We start from the raw sequence: 24,624 nt of genomic DNA, 5'->3' as shown, positions 1-24,624 counted from the left end.
GCAGGTTTGAGCCTTAAAAGTGATTTCCTTCACAACCAGGCCAGGGATTGGAAAAGGGAAAGGGAAAATTGTTTTACACACAGGGGGAAGCAGCAGCTTCCAACAGTCTGGTGGCTCCAGTCCAAAGCCAACAGGAGCCTGTGGATTGTGGCTGCTCCCAGAGCCGCCTGAGCTTTGGGAAGCTGAGCACAGACAGGAGGAATCCCGGGGCTCTTCCCACTGCAAACCTCATCCAGCAGCTCCCAGCAGCACCAGGGTGATGCTTTAATCCTCCCCTAAAAGGATATTTCCCCTGACATTCTGGAGATTGGGATGATTCCAGGCTCCCATTGACACTGCTTTGTATGAAACACCCAACAGATGACACAATAAAGAGAAAAGCCACTCTAGGAAAGAAAGTTCCTGTATTTTTATTCTTTTTTTTCCACTCTCTGCCTTCAAGGACTTCAGTCACCTCCCAGACATTTCTCGGTGACAAAAAGCTTTTTTACATTCTCATGCTGCTCACAGTCTGACAGCTCTGCTGCCGGCAGGTGCCAGAAATTGCTATTTTATCCATCATTTTTTGGTAAATACCAGAAATTGGTATTTTATCCATCAGTACTGACTCACTGATACAGCTCTCACTCCCCTCAGGCCTCATCCTCACACCCTTCCCAGTGAGGCAGCACAAGGCTTTTGCTGGCCAGTGCTCAGATACATGAAAATTTATGCAAACACATGCAAATGCACGTCTGCTTGGCTGTCAGCAGGGCTGGAGATACCAGCAGTGGCCCAACAGCAGAGAGGAGGGCTGGGAAATCGAGATCTCCACATTTCTTAAGAGCTTTTGTTCTGTGTCAGTTGTTTAAACACTCCAGGGCTGCGAGTGCCTCAGGAAATCCCACTGGGGCAGCCCGAGGTGCTCAAGGAAGCGGCTGCAGTGATTTAAGAGCTCTGCCCTTCTTCTCTGAGCTCATCCTGCTGGAGAACAGCACCTGTGCACACCGAGGGACCAGCCAAAAGCAGCTGAGGATGAGAGAAACACCGACCTGCAGGGCAGAGTCACTGATTGCACAGCAACCCACAAACCATTTCACAGAAACGCCAAAAACAGCCTGTAAACCCCTCTCAGGCGGAAGGGCAGGAGGGGAGCACTCAGCCCTTGCACCCTGACCACGGTGTGCACACCCCACAGGGGTTTGTGCCCTAAAAGCTGCTGGAGACCCAAAGGAATTCCCCATGTCCCACACAGGAGGACTCAGGTCCCCACCTGAGGGGCTCCCAGAGCTGGTGGTGCCACCAGAGCTGGAGGTTGGGAATGTCCCCTCAGGGCCACACAAACCTGCCCCATGTCCTTGTTCCCAGCACCTGGGCCGGGGTGACAGTCCTGCCATGGGGAGCTGCTCCAGAGCCCTCCCAAAGTGCTCAGGGTGGGGAGCTCCAGCTTGCAGGACCCTCCCGTGGGGCTCTTGGGCTTGGATGTCCATTCCATTCCATTCCATTCCATTCCATTCCATTCCATTCCATCCCATCCCATCCCACTGCATCCCATCCCACTCCATTCCCTCAGGTGAAATCCAGCCAGGGGTGACTCCAGCTCTCCATCCAGGCTTTCCCTCCCCTCAGGATCATTCCCAGGTGAGGGGAGCAGGGTCAGTGGGAACTGCCCATCTCAGAGGCTGCAGCATTTCCAGCAGCCCCTCTGTGCAGGCCCCAGCCACAGGCAGAATTTGGGGATGTCTCAGAGCAGCATTTCTCAACCTTTTGCAGCCAAACTGGCACCTTGTGCTCTGTCACCTCCAGCTGCTGCCAAATCAAAGCTTGGCTGTGCTTTGAACATATTTGGAATATTTGCTTATTAATGTAGCAGCTACTTGATTTGCTCACCTCCTTGCTGGAGGTTTATTCACATTCTCTGCTACCAAAATTGAGTTTTCAACCATTTGAAAGCTCATCTTTTGCTATCTGGCATTGCTGCTTGTGGCCACAGGTTGAGAAACACTCTGACCCCACCCTGGGCTAAGGCTGGAGGAGCAGGGCTGTGCTGCAGAACCCCCTCACAGTTTTTACAGGAGGCAGAAGCTGGAGTTGAAGCCGTTCCATAAATTGCAGTCAACTCAGGATCTGGCATTTCCATGGCAGGAGCTGAACGCAGGTGAGACTTTCCCTTTCTTCAGCAAATGCCTGACCTGCCAAAAAATGCGGAATTTCAGGAAGCACCATCCAAAACACTCACGACACACAGTCATTTACATGTACATGTGCAACTAAATAAACATCCAAACACATCAGGAATATTTTTACACTGGAGCGCGCAGGGGAGAGCAGATCCCATACCTGCTCCCCAGCTTTTCCAGGAGGGGCCATGTGGATTGGCTGATCATTGTCCAAATTCCTGATGCTCGGGTCTGCCCCGTGCTCCAGGAGCAGCTGGATGATTTCCTTCTGGTTCTTGTCCCCAGGCAAAGCAGCTGCCATGTGCAGGGCTGTGTTGCCGTGGGCCTAAAGCAGAGGGGAAGGGGAAAAAAAAGGAATTAAAAACCCAAATAAACCCCCTGGTGAGCTGTGCCATCTCCTCAGAGTCATCCTAGAAATGGAGACGTGAAATGAGAGAAGAATCCTCATGGGATTTGTCATCAGGAGCTGAGGGAGGAAGGGAGGATCTCTGCTCTGTTTCTCCCAGGCAGGAGGTTTGTGCATTCAGATTTTTTTTTTATTTGCTAGAGCACCACAAACTGGGGGGTTTGATGCTTTGGGTGTAGGTGATAAACAGCCCTGAAGCAAGAACCTTCCCTGGCTGCTGAAATCTCCCCTAAATCATAGTCTCATGTAGGATTGCTCTGAAATCTCCCCAAAACTGCCCTGAAATCACCCCTAAATCACACCCTCATGTAGGATTGCTCTGAAATCCCCCCAAAACTGCCCTGAAATCACCCCTAAATCATGTAGATTGCTCTGAAATCCCCCCTAAAACTGCTCTGAAATCTCCCCTAAATCACAGCTTCATGTATGATTGCTCTGAAACCCCCCCTAAATCATACCTTCATGTAGGACTGTTCTGAAATCCCCCCCTAAAACTGCCCTGAAATCATCCCCTAAATTGCTCCCTCATGGAAACAGAGACTGGGGAGTTACTGGGAAAAGACAAGGCTGTAACAACCATGGAAATATTTCACTGGGGAACATTAAATTGGATTATAGACACCAAACACATCGCCACACAAAGCTCCACATCACCAGAGCCATTTGTGCTCCACTGCCCCCTTTTCCCAAATATTCCAAGTGCCAGGAGGGTGCAAATTCCCAAGGTCAGGCACGGACTGGCTCCAGTGGGAGGATCTGCACAGGAAGGACAGAGCTGGCTGTGAAGCCAGGCATGGATGGAGGGCCCTGCAGCAGCTCTGGTGCCACCAGACCGTGTAGAAATCTGTGCCCTGTCTGGTCAGGTATGACTGGTAACGGTTGTAAACGAGAGAAAAGCTGATAAACAAAGGCACAAGGGGAGGTATTTTTAGTCTGCAAGAGTCTCTTTGTGGCAGCTGCTTGTTTTGTGTTTTTTTTCTTCACTCAGAAATAATCATGGGTTTGTCACGATATTGGGATGGTTGGATAGAAATTGCAGCCTGTATTAATATTCCAGTTGTTAAAATGCTACATGAATAAATGTGATTTTCAGGTCCTGGTAAATCAGGGAGAACTGACGCAGAAAATAAAATTGCAGAATTTGAACGGTTTTTCTCAGATAAGGAATGTTTTACAAGCCTTGAACAAGGAGATCCTTGTCAAGTTTATTATCCCAGAAAGCCCAGGGATGGTTATAAGCTCTTTACAGGATTCCTTGTTAAAATGGAAAAGTCGGCACTTGAGAGCTTCCAAATCCAGGCAGGGGCAGGATCATGAGGCAATCTGACAGGGCCTGACCTTGGAGCCTCAGGTTGACTTTAATAGGTCTTGTTTGAGGCCAAGTGGGCTCCAGGAATCCTCCAGATGAAAAACACCTCCAAGGCTTCAAAGTTTTCCTCATTGTGAAAACACCATGGAAACAGATTTGGAGTGAGACAAGCACAGGCAGTGGCTGTGCCAGGGAAACCCAAACATTTTTTTTCCTTGTCTTTTCACTCTTCCAAGAGCTAAAAAAGCCAGGATTTCTCCCTGCCCCAGACAGCCCAGCAACAAGACTGAAGACTCCAAGTGATCCTATCACAGGAGGCAGCTCTCCCAGGATTGTGATCAAGAGACAACAGAGACTCCCATGGACAGGCTCCCACCTGCCTGGAGGGTCTTTAAAGATACGGAAGGAATGCCTGAAAAACCCTCCACTGGACAGAAAAACACCAGCTCGGCGCCGTTAACCACAGGCACAGCCCAAAAATATGTTTTTCTCCAGTCCAACAGAAATCTGGAGGGGTGAAAGAAGTGAAGCTGCCCTTTGTCTGCCTCAGTGAGCAATGGAGTTGACAGAGAAATTCAGTTCCTTCCTGAGGGAGCACAAACTCTGGGGAGCACAAGGCTGAGGCTGCAGCTGCTGAAATGAAAACCAGGGACCCCCAAAGGTGAAGGACAGAGTGGGGAACACCCAGAATCACCCCCTTAGCCCTGTCCAGAGCCAAAGCTCTGCCTGCTGGGACAGTGATGGCTCAGCTGAGGCTCCAGGAATGCCAGGATTTTTGTTTGGGAGGCAGGGTGGAGCTGTGTGAGGTGGTCACTGCTCAGGGTCTGCTCCCAGGTGAGGTGTGGGGCAGCACTGGGGAAGTTTCCAGCTGGATTTACCCAGCCCAGGGGTGGCTGTGCCAGAAAATTTACAAATAACATTTAAGGCAGAAAGAATCCCCGTGTCCCTTGATGGAAGCAGGAACTTTGTCCTTCCTGTAAGGCCACATTTGACAGCAGAGAGGAATCGATTCCTGGCTGCCCTAAAGTGCCACCTCTCAGGGCTGTGCTGCTGTCAAACCTTGCACCACTGGGTTTTCTCAATCCTCAGCCTCATCTAAAGTTCATGTTCCTCCTCAAGCAACCAGTTCCCATGTTCTTCCTCCTTCCTGCTTATCTCCTTCTCCCTGTGTCATCTCCTGCTGGGAGAGGCTCTGCTTTTCATGGCAGAGTTCAAGCCAGGCGCTGCTTTCCTGGTGAATTGTCTGTTTACTGGAAAATGCAGTTTGGGGTTGAAAAGAAGTTCAGATTTGCAACTTTTGCTCTTTTTGCTCTATGAAAAAACCCCTGTTGTTGACAGAAATTACCTTGTTGTTGACAAAATCCTTGGACTTGAAAGCGTTCAGCTCCAGGAAGTACCTGAGCAGGGAGATGTTCCCATCCTGGACTGTGTAATGAAGAACTGTCTTGTTGCTTTTCACATCCTATTTAAAAATGGAGAAAAAAAAGAATATAAAGAACCCCAAGCCAAATAAGAAATGTTCTGCAGGATGAGCTGGAGATATCCCATAATACCATTAGAGGAAACTCAGGCCAGCTCTGGAGCTGATGGGGAGCACCTCCCTTCCTCCAGTGACCCATGGAGTGTCCAGTGTCTGCTCCAGGAACTCCAAAAGGCAGCACCTAACCCTGCCAGCTGCCCCTTGGAAGGAGAGCAGGCTTGGCCCCTGTGCCAGCAGCTCATTCCTTCTCCAATCCTGTGTTTTGAGCACCAAATGGGGGAGAATTCCCAGGCAAAGCCAGGGATGAGCGAGCCCATCCTCACCCGGCTGTAGATGGAGGCTCCGGTCTGCACCAGGAGGTGGATGCAGGATTCCAGCTCCCTGCTCTGCTGCTGGAGCTCCCTGTGCTGCTCCTCTGTCACTGCCTGCCTGCCCTGATCCCTCAGCAGGGTGTTGTGGGCCAGGACAGCGCAGTGGAGAGGGGTATGGCCTGGAAAAGAGATATGGGATGGAGATGAGGACAGTGCCAGGAAAATACTGATGGGGCAGAGAGGAGGCAGGGCTGCCACAGAGAGCATTGACTCAATCATTTATTCTATCATTTATTCTATCATTCACTCAATCATTCACTCAATCATTCACTCAATCATTTATTCTATCATTTATTCTGTCATTTATTCTATCATTTATTCTATCATTTATCCATTCTGGGCCGGTGTTGCTGAGGCACAAGCCCCTCTCAGGTTTCTTCTCTGGCTCTATGGGCACTTTTTGGGGCATTCCAGCATGGTTTTAGTTCAAATTGAATCCCCACTGAGCCATCAGCTCCTTTGAATTTTGTGACATTTGGGTGCACAGACACAATTCTCTCTCTCCCAGGAATTTCCTGAGCCTGCTCTGGCCTCCACACCCCCAAAAACCAACGAGCATCAGGCAATGAAACACCCAATACAGGTTTTCACACCACTTGTGTAAAGGTTTTTACCTTCAAAATCCTTCATTTCCAAATCCAGAGGGAAGGCCAGCGACAGGATGACCTGGAGGCAACAGGGAAATGCAGAATTTTAGTTCAGCAGAAACCAAAACCAGCCAAAAGGAACAAAATGTAAAATCAAACATGAGATAATGATAATTTGACTACAACCAAAGCCATTATTTGACACTAGATTCCAGTGCTGTGAATGTTCCCAACAGGGACATTCCAGGTGATCACATTCCTTGGTTTCTTTCCTCCCACCTCATTATCCTTTCAGATTCTCAGTTCAGAGCAGTGAAATCCAGTCCTGCCCCAGCTCAGGAGTGTCAGACTCCTCATTTCACCCTGGATCAGGCACAGACACCAGTGACACCAGCCCATGTTTGTTATTCTGAGTGATCCTCGACAAGGAGAATGAAAACCTCTCCTTGACAGGTGTAGCCAAACCTTGTGGACTAAAAGTTTGCCAACACTGCCAGTTCTCAGGCTGGATTTATTTACTCTTTTGTTTTCAGTGTGTGAGGTTAAGCCCTTAGCTTGTGGCAATGAGGATACAGAAACACCAGGAATTGTGATCTGGAGAAGAGAATTTCTTGGATTTAGCAGAGAATCAAAACTTAATGTAAGAAAATTATAGATTTATCACGATGGAGTTAAGTGGCTCCTTGTCTGTGTTATTACAGAGAATTTATTTCTTGCTTTTGATTGAATAGAGCAAGTTGTTCACATTAATGGCTGAGAATTTTTGCAGTGACTCATCTGTGTGAAGTGAGACGAGGCTCAGGACAGAATCCTCCCAGAAAGATCACTCAGAACGGTTGGGGCTTGACTTATCTTCTCATAACAAAAAGAAAATATGTACAGATCAAATATTGACAGCCAGCTCCGAGGTGCTTATTAGAGATTAGATAGTTCATCCATTAGAAAAAAAAACAACTAATAAAATAAACAAATAAACCATAAAGCCTTTCATGCCTCTGACCACAGCCAGGAGCGAGTCTCTGCCCGTTTTCCCTTTAAAAAAAAACAAAGCCCACAAAAGAAAAAACCAAACAAAGGAACCCTGCAATCCAAACCAGCACGAGGCACTCTGCGAGGCTTTGTTGGCATCCTCTGGATTAAACCCCTTTTTCCTACTTAAGGAAACACCTGTTTTCCAGAGAACTGGCCGTGTTACACATTAACTGCCTGCCCAGGGCTCAGCCAACGAATGCTGGACGTGGTGCCAGCAGCACAGGCAGCCCCTGGCACCTCACCCTGTCCCCTGCCCAGGGAGCTCAGCAGAGCCACCAAATCCTGCCTGTGCTCAGCCCTGACATGGCTCAACACAGGGGTTTTTATAAATTAATTTTATTTTCTGGCCAATAGTGAAGCAGGTTTTTTATTATTTTTATTTTCTGGTCAATAGTGAAGCAGGGTTTTTTTATTAATTTTATTTTCTGGCCAATAGTGAAACACATTTTTTTATTAATTTTATTTTCTCGTCAATAGTGAAGCAGTTTTTTTATTATCTTTATTTTCTGGCCAATAGTGAAACAGTTTTTTTTATTAATTCCATTTTCTGGCTAATAGTGAAGCAGTTTTTTTTATTAATTTCATTTTCTGGCCAATAGTGAAGTGTTTAAGACTCATGGGTTGCTAATCCCTGCTGTGCTATGCCTTCCAAAAATTCCCACCGGGCCTGTTTTGAGGTGTTAATTTGCTGTTCAGGGCTGGCACAGAGCTGAGGTGCAGTCCCTGTCTGCAGAGAAATCCGTAAAGCAACAGGGAAGCAAAGATTTGCTGGTATGAGTCAGGTTTGGAAGGAAAATCTGACAAATGTGCCTCATTTTGGAGGCTCTGCCTGGGCTGTGCAGGGTCACATCTCATCTCTCTTCTGCTGGCTTGAGTCTGGATGATTTTTTGCTCCTGTATGGATGACAGTGCCCCCAGGGAGGGGATGACAGTGCCCCCAGGGAGGGGATGACAGTGCCCCCAGGGAGGGGATGACAGTGTCCCCAGGGAGGGGATGACAGTGTCCTCAGGGAGGGATGACAGTGTCCCCAGGGAGGGGATGACAGTGTCCTCAGGGAGGGATGACAGTGCCCCCAGGGAGGGGGTTTTGCCCTGGTTTTGGAGCTCCGCCTCCTCACTCCTCATGGCTGGGGAGCCCCTGCAATGCTGAACCACCCTGGGACAGCCACCAGCACATTCAGAGCTGTGATCTGCAGAAATAATTCCTTCCCCCCCAACAGAGCCACTAGAGAATGTTCCTCTGTAACAGCAGGCTGCAAATACAGCCCTAAAACAGGGATAAAACCCACCCTGGGCAGTCAATTCCTGCCACAAGGAGCCTTTGCTCAGTCTCCATCTCCCTGAGACTTTGCCTTTATTTAAAGACACCAACACCTTATTGTGGTTTGAATGAAAAGCATGGAACCTCTCCTACCTGGAGGACCTGGGCATAGCCATAAGTGGCTGCGAGGTGCAGAGCTGACTGCCCCTTGTTGTCCACGGCGTTGATGTCTGCTCCAGCCTGGATCAGGTCGTGCACAATCGCTGCCTGCCTGGCAGTGACAGCCACCAGCAGGGGAGTCTGCAACAGCAGCACACACAGCTGGGAGAGGCAGCTCTGACTCTGGGAGAGTCAGGGATGCCTCGGGGTGGCTGCCTAAAGCAGAGGCTAGGCGAGATTAGGAGAGTAAAAATGGGGGTTTATTAAAGGTCTTTATTAGATACACCTCGGGCTGTCAGAGCCCCCCAGGGGCTGCACCCAAGGGGGAGGATGGGCAGGAGGTTTTCAGACAGTTGTAAGTTTGGTCCATTGGCATATCAGGGGTTAATCCTCCAATTAAGGTAATGAAGTGATATTCCCCCAGTTTGCTCCCCTCACAATTCACTTTTGTTTATACTTTTCAGGGCCTGAGACACTGAGATGTCCTGGAATTCCAGGCCTAGAGAGAAATCATTTTGTCTGAATAAAATGGGAGAACAGAAGCTGACAGTTTATGGAGCTTTAGAGTTATACACTGCAGAACTGCAGGATTGTAAATATGAAAAATAGAAAATCTAAAATCCTAAAGCATCAGCAGCAGCTGCTGGTGTAAAATAAGGAGTGGGGGAAGTGCTGGCTGAAATCCCAAGGAATGAGGAACAGCTCCCAGCATGGTTTGGAATCCCCCATGGCACCGTGAGATGGAAACATCTCCCACCTCTTGCTGGACTCCCTCTGGTGTTCCTCAGCCCTTAATTTGGGTGCCAACCCAAACCCAGCATTTCTGACACCCTGATTGCATCAGCTACAGACAAAGTCAGTGGCCATAAACCCTTCAGCCTCAGAGACTGACACCAACACTCAAATATTTTGCTGGACCAGTGTTTTCCCACATCACTCCATAAATCATGGCCTGAAAAAAGAATGGGCTCATTCTCATCCCAATTCATTTATGGTCAAGCCACTGAATTTTACAATCCCCAAGTGAGGCCGATCAGTGCCAAGCCTTCCTTGCAGGAGCAGAGGGGCAGAGCTGGATTCTTTTAGGGTATCTTGCTCATGCCAAGCCTGTTCCCATCCCAAACCCCGCTGTCTGCAGGAGAACGTGGCCCCTTTTCCCCGTTTTTACCTTTCCTCTGTGCTCCTTGGCATCGAGTCTCCTCAGGGCTCTCATGCGCTCTGCAGCCGCCAGCGTGTGAGCCCTCAGCCCTTTGGCTGCATAAATGTGCAGAATTCTAAGACAGTAAATAAAAACACCAATCACTGACAGGCCATGGCAGTGAAGTTTCACAGGGCAGCACTGCCACTTTTGGGGTTTTACACCCAGAGCCCCACAAATCCATGCCCTGAGCCCCCAAAGCTCCCACTCCCATGGGATGGGCTTCCTACCTCCAAGAGCTGCAGTGTCCTGGAGCCCTCAGCACTGCTGAGCTTTGCCAAGCTGCCTCCTTCCCACTCCAGCACCTTCTTGCAGCTGAGATTCGCCACTGGGAGGTGTCAAAGTCCTCCACAATTCCCACTTTGGGGAATTGCATGTATAAAGCACTTTCTGGGGGTGATACAGCTCTGGGTGTGTTGGGGAAACCTCATCATCTGGGGTAACAACCACTCCCCAATTGATGTATTTGTGATTTAGCAACCTGTTCAACTCCTTAATTGATGTATTTGTGATATACCAACCTATTCAACTCCCTAAATTTATATATATGTGACATATCAACCTGTTCAACTCCATAATTGATATATCTGTGATATATTAACCTGTTCAACTCCCCAGTTGATATATCTGTGATATATTAACCTGTTCAATTCCCTAATTGATATATTTGTACAATATCAATCTGTTCAACTCCCCAATTGATATATCTGTGATATATCGACCTGTTCAACTCCCCAGTTGATATATTTGTACTACATCAACCTGTTCAACTCTAATTTTTATCAAAACTCCTGGTGAGAGGGACCCAGTCCTTATATTTTGCACAAGACAAAGAGTTGTCACTTGTCACAGCCCATGGGAGTGTCTGGTGGCCCTGAGTGATGGGGAAAACACTTCTCATCTTCCCTTTGGTCACCTGGCTCTGGCTGGAGCCACTTCCATTCCCCCAGGTCCTACTTGAAGGAAATTTTCCAACCCCCTAGAACAGGAGGAGACCACCCCACACACAGTCACACCAACCCCTGGCTTCATCTTGCTCCAGGCAGAAATATTTGGTGCTCCTCAGGCAGAAGGTGGTGGGCAGTTGTGTCTCTCCTCGGGTAATTTTGTACCCCAGAGCCACCCCTCACAATTTCAGGAAGTGGAAATACAATTTTCTGGCTAATCTGATTTTCAGTCAAGCTCAGCATTCGCTGTGGCTGCACACCCACACATCCCCAAGGGTGCCAGGAGAGGATAAGAGTGATTGAAGCTGAGCTGCAGGAGCAAGGGCTGCTGCAGGAAATGCCTCCAGGCCACAGCTGGATCATGGAATTCCTTCTCAGTCTGCTTCATGTGTAAAATTAGCACAAAGTCTGACAGCTAATCTCTGCTTCTAGCCTGTACATATATTATTGAACTAATTGATTGCTGAACCAACGCTTGTGGGCAGGAAATAAAACACTCTAGGCATAGCAAAGTTACTGTAGATCTTTATTGGAAAAAAAAATAAAAAAGACTTTGTCTTTCTTTTTTTTCTAACCAGAACAACCCAGAAAGAAATGATGAAACAGTTTCATCTTTGTTTTATGTTCACACACAGAATTTACATACATTGGAGTGAAAGGAATTGAAAAGCAATCAGAGCAACCACAGGCTTGATTCACAACTGCTTTATCCCAGTTTCACCTAGGGAATATCTCTGAACTTTATCAAACTGGAGGAAGCAGTGGTGAATTAAGCTCCTTTGAATTAATTTCTTTGCTGGGTTTTTCTGCAAATATAAGCCACTAATTTCAATGCAAACCTCAACTAGTGCTCTTTTCCAACAGCTTTATGATCACTTCCATGATCTAGTGCTTGTGTCTTCCACATTTGTCAATATTCAATAAAAAAAAAAATACTCTTGGAAAGTCTTTAAGACTTTCAACCTGAGTTTTCAAACCTCACCCAGGCATGAACTGTAAGGCCACTTGAAATATTGCCTGGTGGGCAACTGGACTCCAGGTAATAAAGAGTACAATAAATTAGTTTGCAAATAACAAAGTCACCTAACAATCCTGGGCTTTAGAAAGCAGAAAAACCCAGAGAAATTGTGTTCACCAGCCAAAAGCCTCTTGTTTGTCAAGAAAACAATAAACAGGGGTTGAAGGAGATGAATCTCCTGAAATACATTTGCCTGTGGCATGGCACTCCTGAGCCTCAACCAAAATATTTACAGTTGCATTGGTTTTGTAAAAGTGAAGCTACTCATTCTTCAGGGAGGGGAATCAGAAAGCCACAAAGGAATTGTGTGCACCTCTGGGCCTGGGGAACTTCCCAAGGACAGGTCACTAAAGTTCTCTGGCTCAGCACATCACCAGCCTCACACCCAAACAGAAAAGTGAAAATATTGCCAAATAACAGTAATGCCCACGGATTCCTTGCTGGGCTGCAGTCCAGGCTCTGGAAAATCCCTGATACAGGGCCATGAATTGCAATCCTGACTCAGATAAAACTCCCAGAGACTTCATTGGGACAGGAACTGTCCACTGGCAGCGTTACCAGCCACTAAACCAGCCCCACCCCTCAAACTGGGATATTCCAGAGCCCCAAACCCCTGTGCAGATAAAAGCCACGACCCCAACCCACTGCTCCACACCTGCAGGGCTGGGCTCCAGGGCCAGACAAGGTGAGAGCTTCCACTTACACCTGGGTGTGAATTCTTGCTCTGCAAACAGGGGTCCCTGAGTGCTCTGGCATTTAGTTCAGCTTTATTTTTAAATTCCTGCACTGACCTGCACCAGCAGAATGAAGCTACACTTTATGTTTTCCTGATTTCTAAAGGAGGAGTAAAATTTAAGAGAGAAAAAATGTCAATTTAGGCCCTCAAATGTTTTCTAGTGGCTCAAATCTGGAGGGAGTTCCTCCATGGACACACAAACAAGGCATTCACACAAGAGCAGCCCTATTGAACTGGGTTTGCCAAAATTTAGAGGTAACTGTGCCCTCACCAAATGCTATAGCTGGCCTTGGCTACACTGAAATCTGTGAATTTGAAGCCACAAGGGTGAAAATCACCTCGTGCTGGTGCTGAGCACAAGTGTCCAGCATCCAAACCTGCCTGGGAGAGGCAGCAGGAGCTGGAACTGCTGAGGAATCTCGTGCTGGGCACCAGGACAAAGCAAATTTCACTCCACACACAAACCACAGAGTGCTAAAATTCCCACCCCACCCCTCCTGCTTCTCCTCCCTGCTCAAACCCCACTGCTGGAGCACTGAGCAGCCGAGGAGGAGGCCCCAGACGTGCATCCTAAAGCCCTTGGACAGAGAGAGCGTGGCTTAACACGTACGTATCATTGTCTTCATCTTCCAGGAGCAGCTTCTCGATGGGCAGGGCTCCGATGGCTCTCCGGGCATCCTCCAGCTCCTGCGGGGCTGGCTCGGGGATGGAGATGGGCACAGGCACCAGCTGGGGCCCCGGCAGGGAGGAGGAGGCTGCGGGGTACTGCAGGGTGGAGGCTGGCAGGGCAGACAGGGGCTGTGCCCACGGGAAGTAGGTGAGAGGCGGCTGCTGCTCCGGCACCTCCAGCGGTGGCACCACGGCCGGGGTGGTGCTGCGGGGCTGGGGAAGGGCACACAGACACAGCAGAGTGAGATCATGGGGCAGGGGGAGGATGAAGCACAGGCTCATCCTGTGAGCCTGATATTTCAGGCTCATTCTGTGAGTCTGATGAGCTTGGGGATGCTCATCCTGTGGGTTTGGTATTTCTGAGTCTGAAAGGTTTTGGGCCTCCTAGCAGCTGCTAACTTTTTCCCTAATTTTCCCAAAAAATTTTTCTCAAGGAAGCTTCTTCTCAAAACAATCCTGGCAAACAACTCTCCTTTCTCAGAACAATCTTTCTCCAGGTGGTGTTTTGCTGTTTCTCTGGTTTAACCCATGGGATCAGAGAGGTGTCGTTCCTATTCCCCAACCATGTTCAGTCTGGATGGGAACACCTTATAAAAGGCAGTGAGAATTAGACAATAAAGCCTTTTTTTAATGTTCTTTGCCTTCTGAAATATTTGTAGTCTTTTTTTCATGTCCTACAGCGACACTCATCCCACTGCTAACACCCCTCATCCTTCCTCTCCAGGTGAAGCTCTGACTGAGGGTGACACTTTTCTGTGCCCAGGTCACACTCACCTCAGGCTCCCTCCAGATTTCTGTTCCCATTCCCTCCCTCCCTGTGACCCATCACCCTCCCTGTGACCCTGTCCCACCCCGTGCTGGCAGCTGCCCTCTGGACAGTCCCAATTTGCTGTCACCAAGGCTGAAGGAGCTCGTTGTGGCCTCTGGGACACAGCCCAGGCAGAGCCACATCCCAAACCCATCACCCTGATCTTTTTCAGCCTCCTGATGTTTGAACTTTTGTAGTGGAGTTTCTCACAGACTTTCAGATAAACAAAAGTAATAGAATGTAAACTGTCCTTTGTGTCTATCACTCCTCTCTTGAGGAGGGACAATTAATGGACTTCTACTTTGACCAGTGTGTTTGGAGAGGTGGCAACTCCATCCTCCAACCCCTGCTCATTGTCCAGAATCTTTATAAATCGAGGTCTCAAATGAACTGCCCCTCTTTTCTTGCCCTGACTGCTGACTGTGTCCTTCATTTCGTGTCCTCTAACAACACAACCCCAGCCTTGTCTCAGCACTGAGGGCCACAGGGACACAGAAATGGCCTTTGGAGGATCTGCTGGCTCTGTCTGAGCAGCCAAAACTGAAGCAGGGAAAGGAGAATCAGCTCCCTGAGGTCCACTGGAACAGAAATCTCTGCCCTTCCCCTCTCAAGGGGGCCACATCACCTTGTGTCAGCCCAGCAGATTTTGTCTGGCCTGAAGCCAAATATTCTGCTGTCTTGACGTATTTTGACCTCCTCTTTTATCTTTTAACAGCAATTTCTGAGAAATTTATTGCCAAGTCATCCTTCCTGCCTCACCTGATCGATGTGTTTCCTGGAAACCCAATGACACTTTTTTTTTTTTTCATTTTAAACTTGGAAATAAAGAGTGAAAATCCCTGCTCTGTCTGAAAAAGTGATGAGAGCTGGAGAAAAGGTTGTGAATTTTGCCTGATTCCAGTACAACCACAACTTTTTTCCCCTGCTCAAGCCATATCACTGTCCAGGAAACTACATGGCACGAGTGCAAAGACACACACAACATCACAGCAATTAAATAAATTAGCCTGACTACACCCCACAGCTCTTGCTAGAAGGAGAGAATTAACATAATTTCCAGCTTGGTGTTTTGGACTTACTGCAAAATTGGTGATGAGAGGCTGGGAGGTGTAAGTGAGGACGGAGGAGGGTCCCACCAGGGTGTAGCTGGGGCACACGGGCTGCACGTACATATCTGCAGTGTAGGGACAGCTGCCCCCCTCGTGGGACACGTAGTCAGGGTAAGGGCTCCACTGAGCCAGGGGCTGCAGGGGGCTGGCAGAGGGCTGGGGGATCCATCCAGAGGCCACAGCTCCTTCCTCTGGGCCAGGCAGGGCAGGGGCAGCAGTGTCCATGTCGATGCAAGGCTGGCCTGGAAAACAGGACAGGGTTAAAGCCCAGCTCAGCACAGCCTCCCCCAGAGAGTCACAGAGGGGCAGGGATACATTACCCATGGGGGAGTAGGAAGGCACTGGCTGATGGGGCAGAACAACCTGGAAGAGAGGAGAAAAAAATAAAAATCAGAGGTGAAGCCCATCAGCATTGGATTGAATCACTTGGAGAGAAGCACGAAGCAGACCAGGAGTTATCAGCTGATTGTCAGTGTCAGGGTCTGGATTCTCCCACCCCACACAAGGGCCAGAAGAACTGACCCTGACAGCCAGGACACACCACTCCAAACACTCACAGCATCCCCTCAGCTCAAGAGGACCCTAAAATGTGTTTAAACCTCATGTAGCAGAGAGAATTCTCCTTCAGAGAGGAGTCAGCCAAGCTGCTGCCCTGCTGGGAGGGCAAATTCAGGTGAAAACAAGCAGCAAACAGCCAGGGATGGCTCTGGACTGTCTCTTTTAGACTCCTGAACAAGCTGCCTCCTTTCCAAGCCCCAGGAATCAGATCCTGCCAAGTGCAGAGCACTTCCCCCTTTCCATTAAGTGATGGAAGGTGCCCAGCACACTAAAAACATCCCACCTAAAGAGTTATTGATGGCATTGCCGGGTAACCCCAGCCTTCAGGGCCTTCAAAATGCTTTAGAGAAGGAAAGGCTTCTTTCCTTGGCACAGCATTGCCGGGGCTGGGCAATCCCTGAGCTCCTGAGGGAGTATTTCCCTCCAGGTTGTGTTTTCCCTACCGTTGGGGCTGCAGTTGCACTGGGATTCTGGACATTCCCCCTTTTCCTCTTCAGCAGCTCCTTCACCGGCTCCTTCACTCGGACACCTTGGTAGGGCCGAGGCTGGGGCTGCTGCTCTGGGGCAGAAGCTGAGAAAAAAAACCAAAAAAATAAAACTTATGCAACATTTTTTTTCCTTTCAGAGACCCCAAATCCCTATGGCAGCCTGGTGGCTGTACCAGGAACACATTTCTTTTGTTTTATTCTTCCTTTCCTTTGTGTTCCTCTGCAGGTGCCACTGACCTGCAGAGCAGCTTTACACACTCCCAAAAAGAAAATCAGATCAAATACACCCAAAAGGTGACACACCAGAATTGCTGGCCAGGCAGGGACATAAAAAAAGTAGAAATTAGACATTTAACAGAAATATAATCACTGTTTAGGCAGAAGGTATAAGAGCAACCCAAATCAGGAGAACATCCTCACTTGGAAAACCATTTAAACATCATTGGTTGGACTTGAATATCTATCTCATTTTCTCTTGAATACCTCATTTTCTCTTGAATACCTCATCTTGAATATCTTCAGGGGCTGAAGTCCCAACCCAGACCAGAGCTGTATTTCAGTTCCAAACAAACTTTGCTCACAGCCTGGCCAGGAGATTGATAAACAGGGGACAGCACATCACAGATATTAAACCCCAAAACCTCCCAGCCCACACCCAGAAATTCGGCTCCATTCTGAAGAATGAAGTTTACAGGCAGCTCCAAAAGCCTCTCCCAAAGCCATGTGAGCAGGGGAAGCACATTTCTGCCAGATCCAGAATTAACAACTCAACATTTCTGCCAGAGCCAGAATTAACAACTCAATTAACAATATTTTACCCAGGGTGTTTGGAGGGAATCGATAGCAGGAGGAAACCAGGGGATATCAAAGGCTGCTGTTTGTAAAGCCACCGATAGCAGAGGTGGCTGCCTGCCCCTTTTACTGCACTTTGGTGTGTAAATATATAAATTGATAAGTTTGCCATTTTTAAAGATTGCAAGTGGCCTTTGGTTTTGAGGCACAGGTGGGTGTCCAGTTCCAATTGGAATTTTAAGCTGTTATTCCACCCCAGGAACATTTATTTAGATTCATGTCCTACAAGGATGAATCATTTCACCTCAGACCATCTCTCCCAGCTGCATTGAATTCTGTGTACACTGAGATGTTTCTGTTGCACCTTCCTGGGAGGAGAAAAATGGACTTCTAAATACAGAGATCACAAATCCACCTCAAAAATTACTTAACGGAATAAATGCTTCTGCTCCAATTTCTTTTTAAAAAATACTTTTTTTCCATTCAGCTTGACTCTTTTATTAACTCATAATACATAATTTAATGATGAAATCTTGATTGGCCACTATAAATCCTTTTAGGACCAGACAGAACTCCATTTATGCACTGAACCGTTGCCTTTGTTATGCACATTAAGGAAATACTTTACTTTTAAACGGTACTTGAAGCAAAGATGATTTCCCAGCCTTTGCTTGATCTACCTTTGCTTTCTTTGTGGCTCATTAAATCAGGTTTTTCACATTCCCGTGAATCCTGTGGCTTTCAAAATGATTTCTTAAAAGAGAATGAGTGTTCTTTAAGTCTCCATACAAGGGCTTTTAATACAATTCACGTTTTGCTTTTTAAATTTAATTGGCATTAATTTATTTGAGTGCAAATAATAAAAGAGTTCTGGTGTTCTTGGTGCTGCGGGAAAACATCAACCCTACAAATCGGAGCTCTGCCAGAGCTGCTTGAGTGGCAGAAATGAACATTTTGGGGAGTATCTCATCCCCAACTCATCAAAGGGCCTCCCTGCAGAATTAGGGTGGGGAAGGATGGTGGTTTCTGGCTCCAGGTTTGGGGGATGGGAAAGAAGAAATTTACTGTAAAAGCTGACAAATATACCTATTCAGAGTTTCCGGTGCAAGCAGAATAACCCCCCCAAAAAAGAGAAAAAAAATAAAGAGAAAAAAAAATTTTAAAAACCAAAGTCTGCAGATCATATTTCGGTTCCCCCAAGCTGACCTCCAGAAATAAAAATAATGTGAGCACAGCTGCTTTTCCACTGCTCAGGGGCATGTGGGGTCTGAGCATCACAGACAGACCACAGCAAAATGACTTTGGGGCTTCAGGGTGCAATTCCTCATTGAGAGAAAGATACATGGTCATTTACCAGTATTAACATTTGGAGGAATAATGACAATTAAAATGTCTTTATAGGAGAAGAACCTGGATTTAGTCATCCTTTTCTAAAGGTTTTAACAAGCTGTGAAGCTGTCTTGGACCAAGATTCTATTAGATTTTAATTTTAGTCATGAGAGGCCAAGTTCCATTCAATGAAACTAAAGGAACAGCAGCAGTGTCCTGGCCTGTCTCCTGCAATTCCAGCACCCCACACGCTGCTCCTCAGTTGGCACATCTTGATTTGCACCTGCTCTGTGAAGCTGGGGCAGTTTGAAACCTCTCCAGTCAAGAAAGAAGAGCAGGAACCCAAACCCGGCCATTGGGAAGCTTTGCAATGGTTTCCACATTTCATTTGGGCTCATTCCAACGCTCTGGCCAGGCTGGTGCTCAGCCCCAGGCTCCCTCCATCAATGTTATCACCTGCTGTATTTGCTGAAAGTCCACAAAAGCCTTGAAAACTCCTGAGCAATCTTTAAAAGTGGCTGCAGAACAGCAGAGGTGCTGGAAAGGCACCAAATGGCTCGAAACGTTGAGTGACAAGAGCAGGGAGATGTTGAACTCCAGACCACGCTGCAGCTCGGCCTGGGAGCATCCAAACTGCACCAAAAACAGGTTCTGTGGGATCTGCCACCCTGAATTTATGCAGATACAGATCCCTGATTCCCAAAAATACTGATCTGAGTAGAAGGCCAGGAAGGGAAAGCACATTGAGACATCACCAAACATTCAACCCCCATCCTCCCCTCCATTTCGCTTCAAGCACTGCTGAAACTGGAGGGAAGAGAGTGGCAAAACAGCTGCTGGAAGGGTGCAGGCAGTGGAGCATGGCCGGTTTCAGATCACTAAACTTCACCCCAGCAGCCCTGGCCTTCACACACTCACACACACAGAAGCTGCAGCTCGGTTTTAGCCTTCCAGCCAAGGCAGAGCATTTCCCAGCAGGCAGATTTCAGTTTGCAATACCCTGCTGCTCCTGCCTGCAGCAGCAGTGTCACACTGGTCCCTCTTGCAGAAGATTTTTGTGTTCAAACACCTTTTTATTTTTTGTTTTGTGACACCTGATAAGCTTATCGATTGATCAGCGTTAACACTGCAAATGGTTTTCCCTTTTTTTTTTTCTATCCTTTCACCCTCCAGGGTAATAAATAATTGAAAAGAAACACAAGAGTTTCTCTTGTTTGCGGTAGCACCAAAAAGCAATCGCTGACTGCAAATAACGAGGAAAAAATTAGATTTCAATTAGCAAAGCCTTGAGTTAATGGCTTGGATATTGGAGACCAAATCACATTTTTATCAGACACGGTGAACTTTGACTAATAAAAAGAAGAAAGAGGCCTCATTTCATAGGATTGTATGCTTGGAGTCAAATCAAAATCTTTTTACATCTATGCCCATTGCAAGGGACTCAGCATTGCTCATGATCCTGTCCTTATTTCCTAAATAAATACAGATCCTGTCCTTAATTCCTAAATAATTACACTCAAAAAAAACCAGGGTGATTTTTATCTCTGCTTTGTGGTCAGTCCAGGGCAGGGCAGCAAAGCAATGAAATGTATTTAATTGCCCAAAAATCCCAGATAGTGACAGGGAGTCCCTCAGAAATCTTCATTTCAGCTCCATCCCTATCCCTCAGCAGCCTGCAGGGTATGTCCTGCTTTTAATTAATATTTTAATTGATCCGACCAACAATTAGAGATGAAACACTGACACGACCCACCTGCAACTCCAGCCCCTGGAAACAAAAATCCAGTTATTTCTGCCAAGCTCCATCTGAACCAGTCGTGTTGGTGGCCTCAGGCTGGGATGGCTGGTGAGCACCAGGTCCCTGGTACTTGATCTAAATTAATTAATACACACCTGACTGATAATTCTCTGGCTGGTCCTGAGAAAGAACAACCTCATCAGTGCCAAATAAATCATGAAACGACTCAGAAAATGGTTATCTGAGTTCCATTTGGCCATTTCTTGCTTCATGATCTTTTCATTCCCAAAGGATCCATCCCAAAGCCCCAGGTTTGCACATCCAGGCACATTTGGAGGGCTGGACATGCCAATTTTTTTTTTTGGGAAAACACGAATTTCCTTTGAAGAACCAGGAATATTGAGCTGGGGAGGATTCTCATTTATCCCCTTCAATGCACTGTGGCTGGGTAATTCAATGGAGATTTTGCCAATGCAAAGCACCCACCAAACATCTGCTTTAAACCAAACCCAGCTCAGAGCAGGGGCAAAAAGGGGCTGGGTGATGGCCGAGTGCTCAGCACAGGGAAATAAACTCAGGAGGCTCCTGGGCATAATTCAAGAGCCTCAATATTTCACCTGCTCGCCAGAATCGTGTTTGGCCAGGTCTCCTACACTGCATTATAACCACCAAAGTCAGGGAAATGTTAATTTGACAGAAGGATATTTTAGATTTATGCCCAAGATTTTCATTTTCAGGTGTTGGAAGATTTTTCTAGGAATCAAACTAGCCTTGGATTCAGGCAAATCCATGTGCCCTGTGCTGTTTTTGAGGAATGCTTTTGATAACTACCCTTTAAAAAATATTTCCTTCACACCTAAAAGGATCTAACAGAGTGGAGAGCACTGTGCAGAGTCCACATTTTGTTCCCACACAAGGAAGGTGTTGCAGATGAACAAATACAGAGTGGATTTTAGATTTTTCCACTCGGATAGAAACAAAAATCAAGGGGAGACACAAAGTGATGGCTAATCCCTACTGTTCTGGTTATTCTAATTAAAAAAAATAAAAGCTTTCAAGTGCCAAAGGAGAGTTGGATGCCTTGGCCATGTAGTGGTGAGGGCCACTAAAAATGTTTCTTCTGTTTCAGAAGAAGAGGAGCCTTGGTGCAAAGGGGAAGCTGAGATAGACAGAAAGTGCCTTTAATCATAAGTCACCCACAGGCCCTAATTCCTCCCAGCCCATTATGCTCTTTCCATTTTAGTAATGCAGCCTTTCCATTTAATTGCTGCTGTGGTCATTCACAGAGTGTGACACCTGCTTTGCAAAGCCTGGATGGGCTCAACTTTCGTGCTATCCCTCTTTCCTGGTGGGGTTTTACCAAAATTATCACTCACAAGGTGCAGAATTGGTGCAGTTTCACCTCTCAGTCTCATTAAGCTGATACTTTCAGGGTGGCCCTGTGCAGCCCCGCATCTGTTGTGGGCAGAAAAAGCTTTTTCTCTCCACTTTAAAAGCCTTTGGGAAAGGATTTGCAGAGGTGTGAATTCACATCTCTCGATGGCAGAGGGAATCTGAGCAGCTGAATCTCTGCCGGTGACTGAGACAGGAGCTGAGCACCCAAAAAACATCCACAGAGGCCAAACCAGCATCTAAATAGGAGATTCCTGCAGAGTTAGAATTAACTAGGCTGGAAAAGACCTCTGAGACCATCAAGCCCAAGCTGCCTGCGCACTTTTCACAACACAAACCGTTTGTAGGGAAGGTACATTGGGTTGTTTTAGGAAAAATTACTACAGAGGCAACAATAAAAAACAAACCAGGAGGAAATCGCTGGTGCTGCCCATGAATTTCCCATCCCTGAGGGGCTGCTGGGGATTCAGCAGAATCCTGGGGAGCCCCGACCAGTCACTTCTGGTGGGCCGTGGGAGGGGAGGCTTTCGGGCTGAGCCACCCTGGGGGTTTGTGGGCCCCAGCCGTGCTCAGGAGTCACTGTGCCGTGACCTGGGGAACATTCCCAGCCTGCAGGGCCACCCTCCCTGCACCTCAGCAGCCTCTGAGTGCCCCAGCTGCCCCTGTGTCCCTGCAGAAATGTCCCCTGAAGGAGCAGGAAACCACCCTGGAGAGGTGCCCTGCGAAATGTCCTCAGGTGAGGTCACACCTGCTGCTCGAGGGAGTTCTTGTGTTACTTTGCGGTTTTCACAGAATATTCTGACCCACCAGCATCATCCACTCTGAAGTGAAGGGCCCCTACAGGGATTGAACCCAAAGTCTTGGTGTTCTCAGCACCAAATGAGTCAAACCTCAGGGTTTCACTTTGGAAAGTTCCCAGGTCACCCGAGCTGCCTCTGTACCGATTTCTGTCCCAGTGGCCACAGGAACATCCCCAGGTGGCCTGAGGCAGGTGGTGCAGGGAACGTGAGGAGCCAGCTGGTCACAGGGACAGGGAACAGAGGTGACACCAAACCCCCAGTTCTCCTCACAGAGCTGCTGGCAGCTGCAGCTTCCACTGAAACCTGTGGGATCCTGGGTCCCTGCCCTGGGCTCAGGGGTCACACAGGGGTCTCCAGGACTCCCCTCCTGGCTGCCCTCAAAGCCAACACCCTGCAATGGCTTGGGAGAGAAGCAGCATTCATCAGATTCCCAATAGTTCCATGCTGGAACAATTCTGACAAAATTCTGACAATTCAAATTCTGACAGAACTACAAAAGGAGGGAGATTCCAGGATTAACCAGCTCAGGGGACACTGGCCAGGAGTTGTCCATAAATTATCATCAGGGAATGACTGACATAACTTGTAATTCCTGCAAGTGTCAAAGGGAAAAAGCAAAATAAAAACACCAGTTCTGTTCCCAGTTTCCTCCTACCCAAAGCATTGCTTTGTCATTGCAGGAATAAAACCAGGAATGAAAAAACCCAACCCAAATAAACCATTCAGGGACTTCTGAAGATGGAAGGTTAGAATCAGGATTTCGATGGAATCATCTTGAAGTTTTTTCCCAACATCTTCTCCTGAAAACTGCTCAAGGTGAAAGGGGGGAAAAAACAAAATAAAACTCCTCAAATACACATTTGAGCTTCCAAAATGTTCAGCTGAAAAGAAAGAAAGCAGGAGAGAAAAAAAAAAAAAGCAAACCAGAGGAAATGGATTTCAAAGCTCATGAAGACACAGGGTTGGTTTATTACACGGAGTAAAACAACCTACAAGCTGTGATAAAAAGATGAGTAATGTCAGATAAGTCACTGACAAGGGTTTAAGAAATTAATTTTTCCACTCAGGTGTGTTGTACCGTTCTGTGATAATGGAACAGCAGGGTGAGAGGCAAAGGGTGCCTGCACAGTTGCCAAAATGAGCATCACCTACTGATGACAAATGAGATCTATGGAGATAAGAGTGAGAATGAAAACCTTGCAAGAAGCAAACACCTACCTGGAGTAGGATCAGCAAACTACTCCAGCAAAGGTAGGCCCAGAGGAGTGAAATTATCTTGAAAACAAGAAAACTGATTTCCTGTAAAGTCATAACTGTATTGCCCTGAATTGCTTTGTTCCTTACCTTTTTTAATTAGCTGAAAGAGGTACATATCAGAGAAAAAAAAAAAAAAAAAAAAAAAAAAAGCAGAGAAATAAGATTTCTCACAGGTTTCACTTTTCAAAAGGAAAATTTTCTGCTATGTAACCACCGTAACCTTTGATATAATACCTGCATCCTGTTATTGTTTTTATGAATCATAGTCTTCCACTTGATTCATAGTGATGAAAGCCAAGCAAGCAGCCCTGAGCTCATATCCCTGCTGGAAAATGAGCATCACACCTGAGCACTGGCCTCTCCTGAGCCATCCCTGAGCATCCCCTCCCCTGCCATTCATCCTCACAGCCCCCAGCTGACCCAGAGGTAGGAAAAGCAAATCAGAGCTCACTTACATTTTTGCCAGTGCATTCTGTGGTGGGATGGAGCTTTTTTTTTTCTCCCCTTCTTGGCTGAGGATAACTCGGCTCTGGGTGTGTGTGAGTGTGTGAGTGGCTCCTGGGTGGGGATGTGACAAGTGAAGGGTCAGGATGTTTCTTTCAGCTTTTTAAAAGCGCCGTGTTCCCGCTGAGCCCGGTGACATCATCACCCCTCCAACCACAGCCACTTCTACATTTTCCCTTTGCTCTCTGCTTCTTCTTCTTCTTCTTCTTCTTCTTTCTTCTTCCCCAGGCTCAGCAGCTCCTCCGAGCCCTGGGGGATGTTCTGCATAAAAAAGGTGTCACCTCGATGGCTTTGAACAATCAAAGGCGGAACCTTTGTTGCCTCTCCTGGGATTTTCACCCACAAATTTGCAAAATCGGGGGCAAAAGGTTGGACAGCAGCAAAAGGGTCTTTTAGGAAGGTTTTGGACCTCTTGTGGCACTAAAGATGATTTTTTTTTTTGTTTATTTTTTCTCACATTCTGCTGCTCTGGATGGCACAACTCTTGCCTTCACACCCCAGGCCATGCCTGCCTGGC

General features: G+C 47.3%; 1 protein-coding gene across 1 annotated transcript; it reads right to left on the bottom strand.

The window, feature by feature from the left end:
- Window positions 1–1,953: 1,953 nt before the first annotated feature.
- On the bottom strand, window positions 1,954–24,322 carry POU2AF1 (POU class 2 homeobox associating factor 1). The gene is made up of 12 exons (XM_083877881.1): window positions 24,059–24,322; window positions 16,251–16,378; window positions 15,570–15,612; window positions 15,220–15,491; window positions 13,274–13,545; window positions 9,933–10,038; window positions 8,759–8,905; window positions 6,340–6,391; window positions 5,678–5,844; window positions 5,220–5,336; window positions 2,320–2,484; window positions 1,954–2,171 (listed from the first exon to the last, which is right to left on the bottom strand). Exons 1-12 carry the CDS (start codon window positions 24,072–24,074, stop codon window positions 2,100–2,102), a joined length of 1,557 nt encoding a protein of 518 aa, XP_083734007.1. The 5' UTR covers window positions 24,075–24,322; the 3' UTR covers window positions 1,954–2,099.
- Between the last annotated feature and the right edge of the window lie 302 nt (window positions 24,323–24,624).

Source organism: Zosterops lateralis, assembly GCF_965231275.1.
Source record: "Zosterops lateralis genome assembly, chromosome: 25".
Classification (NCBI taxonomy): domain Eukaryota; kingdom Metazoa; phylum Chordata; class Aves; order Passeriformes; family Zosteropidae; genus Zosterops; species Zosterops lateralis.
The sequence above is the reverse complement of the archived record's forward strand: the minus strand, read 5'-3'. Positions and strand labels throughout refer to the sequence as shown.

Coding starts and splice junctions, on each gene's coding strand:
- POU2AF1 (XM_083877881.1), bottom strand. Junction 10,039..13,273: donor GAAGATGAAGACAATGATAC/GTACGTGTTAAG, acceptor TTACTGTCTTAG/AATTCTGCACATTTATGCAG. Junction 2,172..2,319: donor CTGGAAAAGCTGGGGAGCAG/GTATGGGATCTG, acceptor ATTTTTTGGCAG/GTCAGGCATTTGCTGAAGAA.